The sequence below is a fragment of the Cydia pomonella genome, chromosome 11 (assembly GCF_033807575.1).
Source record: "Cydia pomonella isolate Wapato2018A chromosome 11, ilCydPomo1, whole genome shotgun sequence".
Lineage (NCBI taxonomy): Eukaryota > Metazoa > Arthropoda > Insecta > Lepidoptera > Tortricidae > Cydia > Cydia pomonella.
Window position 1 is genome coordinate 8933977 of NC_084713.1, and position 16996 is coordinate 8950972.

At 36.8% G+C, this 16996-nt stretch overlaps 3 protein-coding genes across 3 annotated transcripts in view; 2 read left to right on the forward strand and 1 right to left on the reverse strand.

Annotated features, from left to right (window-relative positions):
• LOC133522773 (uncharacterized) overlaps window positions 1-16996 on the forward strand; it is a 195338-nt gene that overhangs the window by 64122 nt on the left and 114220 nt on the right. The gene's annotated exons all lie outside the window — the stretch shown is intronic.
• On the forward strand, window positions 1737-15329 carry LOC133522754 (uncharacterized). Its single transcript, XM_061858190.1, has 2 exons — window positions 1737-1873; window positions 14075-15329. Exons 1-2 carry the CDS (start codon window positions 1748-1750, stop codon window positions 15128-15130), a joined length of 1182 nt encoding a protein of 393 aa, XP_061714174.1. The 5' UTR covers window positions 1737-1747; the 3' UTR covers window positions 15131-15329.
• LOC133522756 (histone deacetylase complex subunit SAP18) lies at window positions 15319-16865 on the reverse strand. The gene is made up of 2 exons (XM_061858192.1): window positions 16645-16865; window positions 15319-16537 (listed from the first exon to the last, which is right to left on the reverse strand). Exons 1-2 carry the CDS (start codon window positions 16705-16707, stop codon window positions 16133-16135), a joined length of 468 nt encoding a protein of 155 aa, XP_061714176.1. The 5' UTR covers window positions 16708-16865; the 3' UTR covers window positions 15319-16132.

Below are 16996 nucleotides of genomic sequence, written 5' to 3' on the forward strand. Positions count from 1 at the left end.
TAACAACAAATACTAAAAACAGAATAAAATTAATATTTAAGTGGGGCTCCCATACAACAAACGTGATTTATTTGCCGTTTTTTGCGTAATGGTACGGAACTCTTTGTGCGCGAGCCCTACTCACACTTGACCGGTTTTATATTTTTCCTATTCTGTGTATACTGTTATATTTATATAATTTGACACCGTTATACTGTTTAAATCCAGACTAATCCCAAAAAGGCATAACTTCCCTTCTGAGTTGTAAAGACTTGTGCACAAATCACGCGAGGTTCGATAGAGGGGAAGGGGGGAAATAACGACAGATCATGTTGGGAAGGGGGGGGGGGGGGCTATAAGGAGACCTCACGTGTATTTTTCTACAGTGAACGAAAGGAGATATCACGTGTATTTTCCTACAGTGAACGAAAATAAGAGAAAATATCTACCACATGACTATTTAGATACTTTTTCTCGGTTTTGTTTAACATACATTTTCACTCCGCACTTCAAAATAGCGAGTCGATTATATGAAATTTTGGAGCGCGTATAATAAATATACTATCACATTCATAACGCAAATAGAAAAATAACCAAGATTTAATACTATATATATACTGTATATCTCAAAATTAGGTCGAATGAAAAAAATACACCTGAGGTTATGTGGGGGCGGGGGGAGGTAGCCAAGAACCTCACCAAATATTATATTGATCCTAGCGAAAAGATTTCTATGTTTGTAGAAAATTTTATGGTTACTATTTATGGTTACTATATATATATATATATATATATATATATATATATATATATAAAGACATTTTTTTTTGCTATGGGGTCATATTTTACAAATTATTTACGAAAAACTAAAGAAAGGGAACCATAGAATTAACTTTCGCTTTTTAATATCATTTTAAATATTGATCCTAGCAATAAGAGTACTGAATGTTTTTTTATAGAAAATTTTGTCTAGATTATTTACGTTTAACAACGTTTTTTGCTATTGGCCACCGTTTACTAGTTATTTACAAAAAATATAGAAAAATGGACCATGAAATTGATTTTAATTACCTTTCCCGCTTTAATAACTTTTTAAATGTTGATCCTAGCGAAAAAGTGTGCGGGATCTTTCTTCTAGGCAATTTTATATAAATTATTTGCGTGATAGATCATTTTTTGCTATGGGCCACCGTTTGCGAAAAACTAAAAAGAGGGACCTTTAAACTGCGACCCTCACAGAATCGAACTGCTATCAGAAAAGTGGATAAGGTTAGGTTAGTACTGGCGATTCGTGCAGAACCGAACTGCTATCAAAGAAGTGGATTAATTAATTTAATAGGATAACGAGATGTTAAATATTTGCGTGAGATTTTTAATTAAAACGTGGTTAAAATTTTGGTGGTCATTAACTATTTTTTGGGTTTTATTGTTATCGATAATTTAAATCACAAGCATGCACAAAACCGTGACGAGTGGCGGAAGACAGGGGAGGCCTTTGCCCAGCAGTGGGACACAATGTAGGCTAATAAAAAAATAAAAAGTTTTTTTTTTTCGATTAGACGATAAGCCAAATTAACGTTATGCGCCAGACGACCGAGTCTCGGTCGTACTTACGATACAATGTACATACGCAATTAACAGGTAAAGTCACCCGAATTCATTAGATCATCTAGCGGTATCGTTACTGTCAGTGCAGCCAATTTGCATGGTGGTGCATTAGGGCACCGCGACACGTGCCCGACCTGCCCGGCGGTCGCCATCGTGCTGTATGGTGGCCGCAGGCGCAGGGCGAGAGTGGGCGACCTCATATAGCGGGCGCGGGAGGCGGCTCCTTTATTTGTTGGTTGTGCGTTGCGTGCGAGGGACGTGCAGGGACACTATGCGGACGATACTGGTGAGCCATCCCATCCTACCATTACCATTTCTTTTGTGATCGTCTTGGAATACTTTCTTTTCATTATATTTAATTAGGTACTTAATTTAGTTTTGAAATATATAATGTTGGTTTTTTTGAATTATTAGTAGTAAAAAAGTAATTAAATTATTAAGTATTCATTAAATACAACGACAATTAAGTCACAACTTAAACATATCGAAACATTTGAAATATTTTGTTTATAATTCTTTGATATTTCAATAACATTTTTATCATTATGCTTATAAAAAACTATCTATAGCGTCACATATTGAAAACAATCATTTTTTTTATATTTAAATTAGCCCAAATAAGTATACCAGCATGCCTAAATAAAAAAAAACTGTTATTTTTTTGATCTCTTTAACAGTAAGTTCATTGCTAGTACCTACAGATGTTTACAATAAATAGGAGAGCTACGAGTACCCATATGTTTTTAGATAAGCAACTACTTGTAGTCTTACTTAATAATTAAAAAGTGTACATTGAAACATTAATTTTTCAATCATAAGGTACGCATGCAAGTTGTTATACAGAAAAATCGATTAAGCCTTTCTGAAATTTATACATTTGAATATTATTTATAAGTAGGCACGTTAACTAAATAATCTAAATGTAATAGAAAGTATAAATCCTTCCAGTCCACTTGAGTCACCGGCAAACTTATAATCGGAACACCGCAGTATGGCGTCATGTCACAAATAACTAGGCCTGCGATATACAATAAAGTTACTTGATCAATACACGAACTTCAAGATAAGTAGGTACTCGATTGCGTTTCAATCGATCGTTTAAACGAATTCAGAGTGACAGTAACCACAGCAAGTATCCACGGCCAACCTTGAGGCGGCGGCTGACAGGTCACTTTAAACGTGCAACAAATCACAAGTAACCTTTCGGCAAAACAAAAATGTTGCTCTCCTTAATAATAAGGCGGAACTAATTGACGAGCTCCAAACGTATTATTTGGTAAGTGCGTTGTCATATTAACGACTCAATTACGTAAAGCGAGCAAAGCTTGTTACGTTACACTGGGCCACCGCGTGCACTGCCATTACCTACTCTACTATTCCAGGCTCGACCGGTGGGCGTAGATGAATAATAAACTGATAGCACTTACAATGTTACAACATTTGATATAAAATCAACCCGCTCACTGGAAAGACTGTTCCATTTCTAGGTCATGTCAAGGAAGACTTCGTATATATCAAGTGAAGTGAGCGACATAAACAAAGCTCTTTTTGTTCCACTATCTCCGTAGCCAAAACGACTGCACCTTGAACTATTTTTATAACAATGCAAGTAGACAGCAGACCTTTTCGGACGTATGATCTTGAATATTAAAAAATGCAGTGTCAAAGATTAAAGTCTAACTACAGATAAGTGTAGATGATAGTTTATACCGTAGTTTATACATACAAGTCACAGCTAGGTGATGTGATGCCTTCAGCGGGCTGTGTCTAACAACGCAATATTATCTGGATTGAGTTACAATTTTCAATACAACACCTCGTGTGATTATGTCCAGTTGTCCCTAAGTCTCGGCATCCACTGAACCAGAAAGAATTGAGGTTCGCCTTGCATATAAGGAGCAACGTCCCTGACACCGAGCTTGCAAGAATCGTAATTCTTACGTACTTGTTTTTTACATACGTAATTACTTCTATATATGCTTAATATAGGTCAGATATGAGGTATGTAAAGTAGGTATATAATTGCTTTTAAATATAGTTGGACTGTAATATTCATATTATCCCTACCAATATGTGATGGCCGCGGCCCTCAACATCTTTTATATTTGTTATTAGCCAAAACTTAGTACAACGGACATATTTGCCTTCAGGGGGACTCAAGGAGGAGAGGTCAATAATTGTCTCCGCTGTGTCTTGCTCCGTGTAAATGTTCCTTCATTTTCTTTCAATGTTTGAATTCATTTAAATGTCCAAATCATTGACATCGCGTGAGAGATGAGATCCGTGGTATCGGCACTTTGTAAACGTTAACAAACATCGCATAAATATTTCAAACGTTAATTTTCTGCCTAATAAATCAGACGAAATGCAACTTCACTATAATGGCATAGCACAAAACGTGATCCGAGGTGATAAGTGATTAACTACGGCTACTAATTTCTTGACTCATTTTTGATTTTCTTTACAACTAAGAAAGCCAAGAGAAAAGTTATTACTATAAAATTTTCTCAATCGATTCATAGTGTCACACAAACCGTGTGATCAAAATTTCTCACTTTGAATGAGAAACCACATATTATCATTCAATTCAATCATAGAAACCGGTATGTGTTTGCGAATGATTATTAACATAGACCCGCAATGAAAACTGTTATGGTTTTCAAGAAACAGTCACACATATGACATTTTGGCACGCGTGTACTTAAACTACCTATAAGTTACTTATTACTTATCTCTCTACAAGTGTCATAGACTCTTAAATATAATATCAACAATATAAATATAACACTCATAATTTATATACAGGTACTTACCTTCTTACGAAATTTATTTTTAATTACGTATTTAATCTGATCTAATCATATAATATATGTACCATCCCTAACTATATTATGATAAATTTCTTGTATCTATAGAACTTTCACCTGCACTTGTATCGCTACGTTAGTCAATTTTCCATTAGAAAGACTCAGTTTCCGATAAATCAAAGATAAAGTATAACAATTGAAAGAGAAAACTCGGATCGTTTTGTTTTGAGTTTTATTTTACATCAACTTCGGTCATGAAATCTATTATATTTTATTTTATTTTCACTGGGTACTACTTATACCTAGGTATAGGTACACATAAACATATCTTCATATTATATATATAAAAATCTTTTAATATTATGGAGTAACGTTTACAAAAACGAGGTGTTGAGGCTTGAGTGCATTTTTTGCAATCCTAAACTAACGTAAAACTACCTCAATCTCTCTCAAGGGATCAGATTCATAATAAACAATAACACTAGTTTAAAGTTGATTCCTAAACTGAATTATTATTTCGATACATACCTACAAATGAAATAGAGCCATCAACACGTTATGCAACCAGCTAATTACTTGACCTCCCTGACAGGCTTGAGTAGTAAGTAGGTACAGCGGTTTCCCCGGTTTAGGGATAAGCCGGCATGGCACGCACTAATTATGAATATCGTTACTTTTGGCTAATTAGCCATGACTGCAGCGCAACACCACGTGGAAGCGTTCGCCATTGTATCGTAACTTACAGGTATTGTTTGGACCTGTACTAGTTACTTGGATGAGTCCTCAAATTGGTTCATTAAAATATAAAGGTTATGCGGGATAATACCTCCAAAGGATTACAAAAAATAGTTTTAAATTATTTCCTAGTGTCAAATTAATACCAATATTATATCTTGGATCTTCGGTTGCCCTATGCCATTGCCAATTCCATCATCTGAAGATGAAAACGACTATGTTATTATTCAGATAAAGCAGATATTGTCAGTGGCGCGCTGCGTGTAGCGCCTATCGTTTTCGGAATCCCGTGAGCTCGAACAATATTTTTTTGCAGTTATCCATCTGGCGGAACAATCCTCAACGTTAAAAATATTTCACCAGTTATTGTAAGAATAAGATTAAGTGTGTAATTAAACTACTTTACCCAAACCTTACATACCCGGCGAGATTTTTTTATCTGAGATAAGATAACTATTATTATTGCCTTTATTTCAATGTTTGTTTATGGTCTTTGCAAATTGTTTCAAGAAGAAATTTTTAGGACTTTTATAAATACAATTAGAGACAGTTCAGGTTAGACGAAGTTAGGCAGGTATGTTTTATACTAATACCACATTATTTAATATAGACAATTGTTCTAAAATTTTATAGCCCGGAATGTCCGGCGTGAGTAATGCCTTGCAAAAGACTTCAACGAGCGCTGCACACCCACCCCGCACGTCTTCCATAAACAATGCCTCATTACGAGCAGCACTCATTAGAATAACCCACTATTCAATTATAAACACATTGAGAAAACACTGTAATAACATGTACTTGCAAAATTTCTAAGCACACCTGGCTCAATAAACAATTAAAAAACATTTTCACTTGCGCATTGAAGCGAATTTAATAATAAATAATGCAGATCGTCTACAACTTCATTCAAATAATTAAAGTGCTGGTATGCATTAAAAAATTGATGCAATAATGGTAAATTATTGCTAGTCATATTTAAACTGCCAGTTGTCCTTGAATTAAGCGGACTTATAAATATTTTAGAGTACTTGGATATAAAACTTGGGTATAAGTTCATCCTCACTTTCTCGACACTTGGCAAACCAAGAACAAGCGGGCATCTCGCTCGTTTTTTCCCAGAACGTGCAAGTTGTGGAATGAGCTACCTTCTGAGGTGTTTCCCTTGCGCTATGACATGGGGTTCTTCAAGAAGCAGGTTTTTAGGGTTCTCAAAGGTTGGCAACGCATAAGTGGCTCCTCCGATGTTGCTTATGTCCATGGGCGGCGATGACTGCTTCCCATCAGGCGGCTCGTCTGCTCGTTTGCAGCCTATTACATATTTAATTGTAGATGAATGCTGTCAGTTTTTTTGCAAATTTTCCATACATTAATCGGGTATATTTAGCCAGCGAGCGACAAGTATCGTTGGTCACCTTGAGTAGCGGAAGCAACGGGGCGGCTTATGACGGGCGTACTCGTGCAATTTGCTCGGCACGCCGAACATTCCGCGAAGCATTCGGGAGTTGTCTATTTCACACACAAATTAAAACTATATGCCATGCCTTCTTACTGCACTGTTCCGAATCTAAATTTTATCTTATTTCCGTTCGTTAGGTACCTATTCGTAAGTACTTTCACAATAGTGTTTCCTATCCTGGCACACTTTTCACTCACTTAAAAAATTAGAACATACGAATATCTTTAAACTGAATTAACCTTGCAATCAACTTATCGTACGTTTAATGAGAACTTTCCGTGTAATTCAGTCATTTAAGGCCCTTAAGCATGGCAAATTGGAAATAATTTAGTACCATTAGCTGATGTTTTTAGCTTATATATCCATATCACGATTCTAGTATTATATACACCGTGTTTTAATTGAATTCCGTTAACTTTGGGGGGGGGGGGGGGGGGGGTATGGGTTAAGTACATTTAAGAAAGCTGAATGGCATAGGTAATTAAAATATATTTTTTTCTTTTTTTTATCTAATAAAAAAAAGTAGGTAATCAAATGCGTTGTTGTAACACATTGCATTTAATTCAACCAAATAATTGAATATTGTGACATATCAACGTCATTTCGAACATCGACCGTCCGAGATAGTACTTAGGTACGATTAGTAACAAATGTATAAAATCATACTAAATACTAACCAATATGCAAAAAGGCCCTAAGGCAAGTGTACACGATCGTAGGGGCCTTATCAGATAAAACTACATTGTTGATTATATCCGAAATGAAGTTAATTAGAATACCGGTGTCTTTGAGAAAATTACTTAAAATAAGCTCAGGAATGAACCCTTGAAATTAACGAAAAAAAGCACGATATATATTATGAGCTAGAATCCAACAAAATATCGTTAGGTAACTACAAGTATGCACATTTTACAATTTTTTTTCTGTAGGATGTCTATGAAGATATGCATAAACATATTTCTAGGTAGTTTCATAAGCACCCAATGAAAATACTTGTTATATTGTTTGTTTCTAGCAAATTAAATCATGTACCAGTATCACCCACCCCGTACATTTGTGAATTTATTTTGTTAGCTTTATATGTAAGAACTTAAAAAATTTCTTTCATTTCGCTTTTTACTGTTACCGAAAAAAACTGATTAAAAAAAACAGGGTTTGTTATTTACCTATTTTTGGGTGTACCTAATGGATAAAAAAAGGGAATCGCAACGTTATTATCAGTTGATATCTAGCAATTAACTATAAAACGGTTGGTTATTCCTTAAATTTAATTGAATGCGTGTGTAAGTGTGGAGTGTATCTTCAAATATCTAATTAGACTGCAATTTAAATGAAATTGGCTATTATAATTTAATGTTTTGCGCAACTGTTTCTTTACTGGGCTAGTAGGCCTTTGTAAATATAATATTTGAACGAATTCCCAAATAGTATGTGGCTTATAGCCGCTAGGTAAGCGCCCCGTCATTCATATATATTATGTATGTAATAATTAATATAAGTTATGTTCCGAGTGCTCAAAGATTCGTTGGAAGGGATATCTTGTTGTTTATCTTCATTATGTATGCACGCCTTTTTATTCTATTAAAGAATATTTTGTAAATACTATAAATTAAAATGTATGATTTCTAATAATAATAGTTGACATCTATACTGTGCCTACATGTAATTTTGATATCTTAATCTGTAATGCATTGTTATTGTGATTTTTTTTATTGACTTTATTGTATACAATATTATTATAATTGTATTTGCATTAAAGAATGTTCTATTGCAAATAAACTTATTGATTGATTGATTGATATACCTACAGGCTTCTAGCTTCTACCTTTGTCGGAAATCTAAAGTTATTTAATTGCATTATTTTAGTTTCATGCTGCATGTGTGATGTGGACGCGAAATGTAAATAAACCTCGCTTAAAGTACCTACAACTCAAGGTTAAACTGTTACTTAATGTTGAGACATACATATACATATATAAGTTACGCTTCCGCATAAGTCGCATAACACTCCGTCTATTGTCACAATGCGTTTAGTCGGTCAATAACGTTGCTAGTAAATACTAAATACACAACAGGTGATTACGGTGATAAAGGTCGGTCGATTGCAGCACAAATACGGGCACATTGAGATCGATTTCTGAAAGTGTAGTCATTTGCATGGCTTGCGACAGCCGGCACTGCCCAGAAAGCCAATGCTTGGGTTTCCCAATCAATTATTAATTGTTTTTACTTATTTGACCTTACAGTAAATCATCAGTTACACACGCGTTCAATTACATTTATGGAATTACCAACCGTTTAATAGTTAATTGCTAGATATCAACTGATAATAACGTTGATTCCTATTTTTTATCCAATAATCACTCTTAAATTCATGAATTTGCATTTATTAGACCCTCTGACTGGAATAATTGTTCTTATAGTTCCGTTGTATAATTACCGTTATTTACAAACTAGACAGTCATTTCCTAATGTTGTCGGTAAATTATGAGTAGTGTTACATCAGCAGAATGCAGATTTTCCTATATGTTAATTAGATAAGTTGATACGCTTTCCTTTTCCACTTGGAAAATCAAAACAATACAGCTCGTAGCACATTCAAACTTTTCTCATATTCTTTAACCTAATTGCTCAACTATACGTAACTTAAGCAGACACAAACAACAATCCTGAAAAGCAAGTATAACTCGAACATTGTCGAACTAGTTTACATAAAGATTTCTAGTTATGGCCAGTCTTGAGGTAGGTATTTAGTCTAGCTTTCGTACCGGTCTCGGTGCAATCTTGCGTAGTACGTATGATATCATTGGTACTTTTATTGAGCATAACAGTATCCGAGCAAGGCGTGGACAGTGCCACAGTCAGAGACAAGTAAGTACCTTATAAGACTGTCAATCTACACAAAGCTGTCAGACGAATACAAAGTAGAGCTCCTCATCATTTAGTATTTATGCCGCAATTTCGAATTTAACCGTACCTCGACATATATTTTTTTATAGTTTTAGAATAAATAGTTTTGAAGTTATTTAAGAAAAAAAGCGATTTGCCCAAGCTACTGGGCCTAAAATTTTGATAAAAATATAGGTAATAGTTTTATACTTATAGATTCCACGAAAGCTATGAAAAGTCTACGGTCAAACTTTTCGTCTCTGTCGGAAATTGTAGGCGTATCTTACCAACGAAAGTACATCAATCAATCGTGGATGACGATGGCGTCGATAGCTTTCAACTAAATAGGTACGACGTTCAACTCACAGTCTTTACTAGACAAGACTGATTGCAAATCACAGCACATGTGACATTTCTCATTTTGAGCAAACCAGTGGGTTTGTTCCAGGATGCGTAGGCAAGATGCTAATAGTTCACGCTCCATTTCCATATTAGTGCGACAGACAGTTGCGCTTCGATTGGCACGTTGGCTACGCAGCCTGGAACACCACTGACGTCATCTTCTCGACTTTCGTTCTCATCTGAAGATTGATTGATAGCATCGCTTCAATCCCCTTTTCGATGTCAAAGTTCTTTTCTCTTAACAGCGCACTCTGTGACGCCTCGGCGGCACTGTTTAAGAACTCTACTCAGATGTCACAATAACGTAACTCCCTAGTTTGCTCTATTTGTCATAGATGGCATAGTTTTTAGTGTCTAAAATGCAATAGATGGCATATTTGAGCCGTTTTCCTATATAGCCCTTATTACATTTGATGTGTCACACGTTAAAGTTTTCAAACGTTTACCCCAAAAAGTGGCCCTATGTATAAAACTCATTTATTTAAGTTAGACGTCCGTCATTGGGTCACCGACTTACGTATGTGTACTAAATTTCAACCTAATTGTTCCAGTAGTTTCAAGCAAATTGAATGTGACAGACAGAGCACAAGTGATCATACTCGTATAAGGGTTCCGTTTTTAAATTTTGATGATACGGAAACCTAAAAACATATACAAAACGACTATTCCTCGCGCTCCCGTCGTTCGTTAGTCATGTCTTACATATAGCTGTTTGCACTTTGCAGTGCCGGACTACGGTATGGACTATGGACAGACGTCTCATGTAGTATAAGCACAGTTGCCATCAGATATATCGGAGCGGCCGAGGTGCTCAAAATCTGCACAGGGACTCTAGCGCCTTGACAATAGCGGCGTGTTCAGACATTTGTGAGCACCTTGCCAGTCCGATATATCTGATGTCGGCTGCAAAAGCAGGTACATACCCACGTCTAAAAATATCGATACGAACAAAGTTCCAAGAATACGTATACACGACCTTATTACCCATGTTCACACTTTGTCGACCGTATCTATATTATCAGACGTGACCGTACGTACATACACGGAGATCGACAGTCTATTTACTTACTAGTCTCTCTCAGTACTGTGTACTGCGGTAGGTCACTCGGCAAGGTCCACCACTTCCACAACACTTGAGAGTGGCGGGTTGCATGCCGGCATTCCAGCGACGAAATTGAGTTTTACTATAGCAAATTCCAACTATGCAATGAACGCTATGAGAAAATGTTTGTTAAGCATCACTTATTTTATTAGTATCACTAAACAGCGCTTTACATAGAGTAGGTACTAGGTACTTAATAATTATGCATTATAACTTTATATCCAGGTTGAGGTAGAGAGCAATCTACCTCAAACAATATTTTAAGTAGCTAGGGAGATAAGTATTAAACAGATCTTATAGTATGGACCATTTTATTTCTTAAAATTATTTATATACTTACCTAATAACCCTTCATATATCTGAAATACTGTATCAATTGCAAGGTTGTTAAACTCGTTAAGCTCGCCGAACTTGATGCCCTTGGTGCACCTATACGTCGCCTAAAGATGCGGGAAGTGTTAACTTGCACCTGCAACTAATTAGTGCTTGTTCCTCCTTCACGCAATACGCCTGAATAAATTTCGATGAAATTTGGCGCTCAGGCTTTATGCCGTTAAAGTTTTGTGGTGTTTTTGTTTAAAAAAAATCAAGGTAAATGTTGTCTGATTAGTCAGATATCTTAGCAGATTACTAGTTAACAGTTTAACTATATGATTTTAGCTACATTCATCATTTAGATGAGATTGAATGCATTTACATCTCTGCTCATATTTCAAAGTTATATCTTGTCAATCATAATAAGTTGTTTTAGGCAAAGCGGGTAGGGTAAAGTGGGTATTAGCCACCCACTTACTAAGTTTGGCCTAATCCGTTTGAGCTAACAACACAACGTATGGTGGGGTTGTCTCTCTTTCATGGGTGTTCCAAAAAGATCGCGATGTTGAGTGTCTATCTTTTAAGGATAAACTTATTATACCTACCCATTCTTAACTTCTAGAAAAAGATTACATAGTATGTGGCATTTTCAAAACTATTTACTTACACGGATACAGTTCGATATCGATAGCTTGCCGCGCGATATCGAGACGCGGCTTAAGAGGCAACAGGAGTAGTCATTTCTCCATACAAACGTACTCTACTGTTTCCTCCGCGGACTTTAAACCAAGAGCAATGATTTTTTCAACACATATTTTTTATAATTAGTATCTGTGTCGGACTGTTTTGTTTTTTTTTTTTTGATATTTTTGTTTGTCAAAGTGCACTTCAAATATTCGCAAAAACGGCCTACTTTAATAGGTCGCAAAGAGAAGCATGGTATTCAAAACTGACATCAATTAGCCTAAAAATCAAAACAGACCGACACAGATATCATTACCATCTTTCCGGTGCATGCGACACTAAACTCAAAATACACCAATCCTCAATTACTACCAATATTATAACAAACTATTCTCATAACGAATGAAACTCAAATGAACTTGTTACCAAAGTGAACCGTTCTCGATTTGCACTTTCCTCAATATGGGCCAATTCCAAATGGACTGAAGCTCATAAAAACCGATACACAGAAGGCTCTTTTCCCAAAATACTCTAAATTTCAATCACAGAACACCCGTTTCCCATAATGATTGATTCACAAAACGGCCTTTTCCCAAAATACACTAAATTCTTGATTGTCATATTTTAGGAAAGGAATCGATGTCATCGTTTATTGTTTCTTGAGATTCGCTATAGCCAAGAGGAGTTCCAGCACCAAAATTATTTTTATTGAGAACCAAAACGGGCGCCCGCTCTCCTTTATGACGGGCACAGGTATAATTTTAGTGACGAGAACAAAAATTCTAATAATTGGAAATGTGCGAATCGCAGTATAGGTTGCTTCGCATCCGCGACATCATTTGAACCTACACAATTGGATTGAAGCGAAAAAAAATGTAATTCCCACTTAACGTGTATGTGGCCGAAGATATTAATTTGTATATCTATGTCAACTTTTAGCTTAATAGCACTAACCATCACGGAGCAAAGCTGCGGACGGACAGACAGAAAGACAGACAGACGGAAATGGCGAAATTATAAGGGCTCCTAGTTGACTACGGAACCCTAAAAATAGTAAGGATATCCCTATCAACAAGTTACAATGAAAGTTTTTTGATTCAGTGTATATGTTTGGAAGAAATCGCCTTCCTCGAAAATTTTTGAGCAGTAGTAGTCATCCGCATTGCCCTATATAGTTCTATAAGGCAATACTGACATCTTAGAAAAATACTACTATGAAATCAAGGGAATAGTGCATTACAAGTACTTTTAACAAAAATAGTTTTTGCTGAAAATCTCTCTTCCCTAAACATAAGTGGCGTGAATTTGATACGAATTAAAGAGCACGGAAACGTTTTTTTTTAATTTCACTCAATTTATCGACACTATTTTGCAGCAAATTGTAATAAATATGTTAGTATGTATACATATTTCATATGGAACCCTAAAAAGCAACGTACCCGTATAAAGTATGACAATCGTGAATTTGGTGTATTTTGGGAACATGACGTTTTGTGAATCAATCATTATGAAAATCGGGTGTTCTGATACTTTCCCGTATTTCAAATTTAGGGTATTTTGGGAAAAGAGCCTTTTGTGTACCGGTTTTTATGAGCTTCAGTTAATTTGGAATTAGCCCATATTGAGGAAAGTGCAAATCGAGAACGGTTCATTTTGGTAACAAGTTTATTTGAGTTTCATTCGTTTTGAGAATAGTTTTTTATAATATTGGTAGTAATTGAGTAGTGGTGTATTTTGAGTTTAGTGTCGCATGCACCGGAAAGATTACCATTTAGATCTTAAAATTTCGTTCCTTTTAGTTAAGTTTTGGAGGAGGAAACAGTCGAGTACGAAACATGGTTTTTTGAGATTTTTACGCAGGATTTTTCGCCTAACCCTGCGCTGTCCTAATCGCACTAGTTTTAGGTGCCCCTTCCGTTAGCGAGACTGATATATTCCCCTGATATATTTAAACCTCAGGTCCCATATCCATTTAAAGCACACCTTCATGAATGTTTTGCATTTATAGCATGACTCGGAAAGCGTGGAAATACGAAAACTATGTTTAGAATATCTCATGGTAAAATTGAACTAATGATTAAATTATGCTCGTTTCAGATATTAGCGCTTTGCGCTGCCACCGCGTATGGTCAATACAATGACTCGCCTGCTCCTCGGAGAATACAAATTCCCGGAGCCATAGCTCTTGGCCCCGCGCCCGGCGCCTTCCGCCAGGGGCGACTGCAGAGCGGCCCCCCGGCCGGCGCCCCCCGCTTAAGGAGGCCCGGCCAAGGCAGGCCTTCCTTCAAGTCCGTGGACGCATCTCCCAGACCCAATCTACAGTCAATCGAGGAGCCCTCCAAACCAGTCACCGAAGAACCCGAAGACGAGGTTGAAATCAACACCCCCACCGCCTTCGTCCCTAGCATTTTTACTACACCGGAACCTCAAAACGATTTCTTCGATTTCACCACCACATCTCAGCCGAAGCCGCCGATAGCGTTCAACCCACCTCCCTTCCAGCCGTCCTCGACTCCGTCTGTCTTAAGACCCGAGCCGATCAGACCCACTCAGTACAGACCATTATTGCAACCGCAATCTTTCGCCCCCATCAGAAATGAAGCCCCCTTCAAGCCTCAGCCAGTACGCCTACAACCTCTGTCAAGCAGACCTCAGCGGCCATCGTTCAGGCCGGAGCCCAAACCCTTGGTAGAGGAAGACGAGGCCCCTATCCAACCAGTAAGACACAGGCCTCAGCCGCAGGAGCCCGTCAACCGAGCGCCGGCAAAAACTTACGTTCAACAGAACTACAAACCCTCCAACCCGAGGGAAAAGAAACCAGTTGCTCAAATCATACGCAAATTCAGGGATGAAAACCCGGACGGAAGCATTACATGGGGATTTGAAAATGACGATGGTTCATTCAAGGAGGAAACTATAGGTATCGATTGCGTTACACGCGGAAAGTATGGTTATGTGGATCCAGATGGTTTGAAACGAGAGTACAACTATGAGACTGGCATTCCCTGCGACAAGAGCAAGGAACAGCAAGAAGAGAAAGGGTTTATAGACTACCAAGAAAACAAAGCAGTCCTACCTAATGGTATCACAATTGATCTCAATCAGATGGGGAAAAAATCTAAAAGGCCGTTCAGGTCACCTGGCAACCACTAGGTTTTAGGAATATATTTATTAGTAGTGAAATGTAAATGATGTAAGGACATTAAATATTTGTTACCTTGTGATAGCAAGTGTAACAAGCATGAGGACATTACATTGAGGTGACTAAGTTTTTAATTGCTTGTGTGTTGACAAGTTGACAAATGAAATGTGAAAATAACATGAGTGTGCAATTAAAAACATTTTGTAATTACATTGTTTAATTGATTAAAATCTTAGAATCCTACAAACATAGCATTCGAGTCACAACTAGCAGAAAGTTACAGTAATTAATCAAATTATGAAATACTATAAAAGCATCACCACAAAAGCCTGGTGGCTTAACCCTTTAACAGCCAAACTTCGATTTGAGCAATATTAAACTTCATTTCAAAATGTCAGGTTTAGTTTTCCGTAATTTCTGATACTCGTCTGAACGTTAAAGGGTTAATGAATTACACTCCAGTCTCACTACACTCCATTTTAGGAATCTCCACTTTTTGACCTGCGGTACACAGCCAGACCTCCTAAATAAAGGAATATGAACCTTTTAAATGCTTTAAGTCATTAAACATAAATGTCACTTACATGCCAAGGAAACGGGCACAAGCAAGCTAACGTTAACCTTACTAAGTGTCAAGGTTACTTTGTCAGCATACCCCATAACACTTATAGTTGTCCTTGGTGCTGTGGGCACGACGACTGGCACCTAACTACTTTAGGTGTTCTTGGCATTCAAAAAGTTAAATGAATACATTATACTCTTTTACATTGCACTGTTGGCCACCAACCATATGACAAGGCCATTTTGCCACTGATATAATAAAATATATACAAAATGTGGTATCTCACAGGCCAGATAACAGTCACTTGGTTTTTTTGGTCACAATTCCTTTAAAGACCCAAAATAATAGATTGTAGTGATTTATTGATGTCAACAATAATTGACACATTTAGAAAATCCAGAAAAAAATACCGTAAACTGTTCAATGAAGGATTATGACCGATTACTTTTATTTAATATGGTCGATTGTTGAGATATGGCTGTGGCCGCCTCATCGGAGGTGGCATTCTGTTTGGTGGTGTTATTGATATGTCCAAATAGCTACCTATTTGGAATTTAACACTGCTCAAAGTTTTGTTGTCATCCCCACCGCGTTGGCCGGAGCATGTCACTCCTATCTCTCTCATCCTATATGTTGGTGATCTCATATCTGGGTACACAATGGCAAAATCGAAATATGTTCCCTTGCGTCGGGTCTCGGGATTAACCTCCTTGACAAGACCTGTAAGCTCGCGCAGTGTGGCATCCATCCAAGTGTAAATTTGTAATTCATTTTGGGGAACGTTGCCCCTCGCATAATCACCTGGTGAATTGTGACGACCAGTAGAACAAAACACTCGAAGAAGCAGGGGACATGTCTAAAACAAAATTTATATTGTTAACATAAACAAACTTTATATTTTACATTAGGACATATTCAAAAACAGCGCATTATCTGGATTAACAAAATAGAAATATAACCGACCTTTTCCCTATCAACCGGCTTAACCTCTTCAGCAATCATAGACTCCAGTCCAGCCATTTTCATAATATGTACAAAGTCCACACCACTTTATATTATTACTTTTTCGCTGATTTGAGTTTAATTCACAAATAAACGCAAATCGCCAACAAATAAACAATGCTGTCAATAAAATTGGTTATGATTTGAGAATTTTGGTTTGGGATCATATTCTTTTTAATTTGATAGGACAGATAAAGTATGCAGAATGTGGAACGAAATAGTTTACTCTTTGGAAATAGTAGACTCGGTAAGCCCTGTTACATACTAGATGATCTGGGTTACAGTGGGCTTATTTAAGATTTTTTTCCGTTTC

Coding starts and splice junctions, on each gene's coding strand:
- LOC133522754 (XM_061858190.1), top strand. CDS start 1,748: ATGGTGGCCGCAGGCGCAGGGCGAGAGTGGGCGACCTCATATAGCGGG. Junction 1,874..14,074: donor ACACTATGCGGACGATACTG/GTGAGCCATCCC, acceptor TGCTCGTTTCAG/ATATTAGCGCTTTGCGCTGC.
- LOC133522756 (XM_061858192.1), bottom strand. CDS start 16,707: ATGAAAATGGCTGGACTGGAGTCTATGATTGCTGAAGAGGTTAAGCCG. Junction 16,538..16,644: donor AGCCGGTTGATAGGGAAAAG/GTCGGTTATATT, acceptor ATTTTGTTTTAG/ACATGTCCCCTGCTTCTTCG.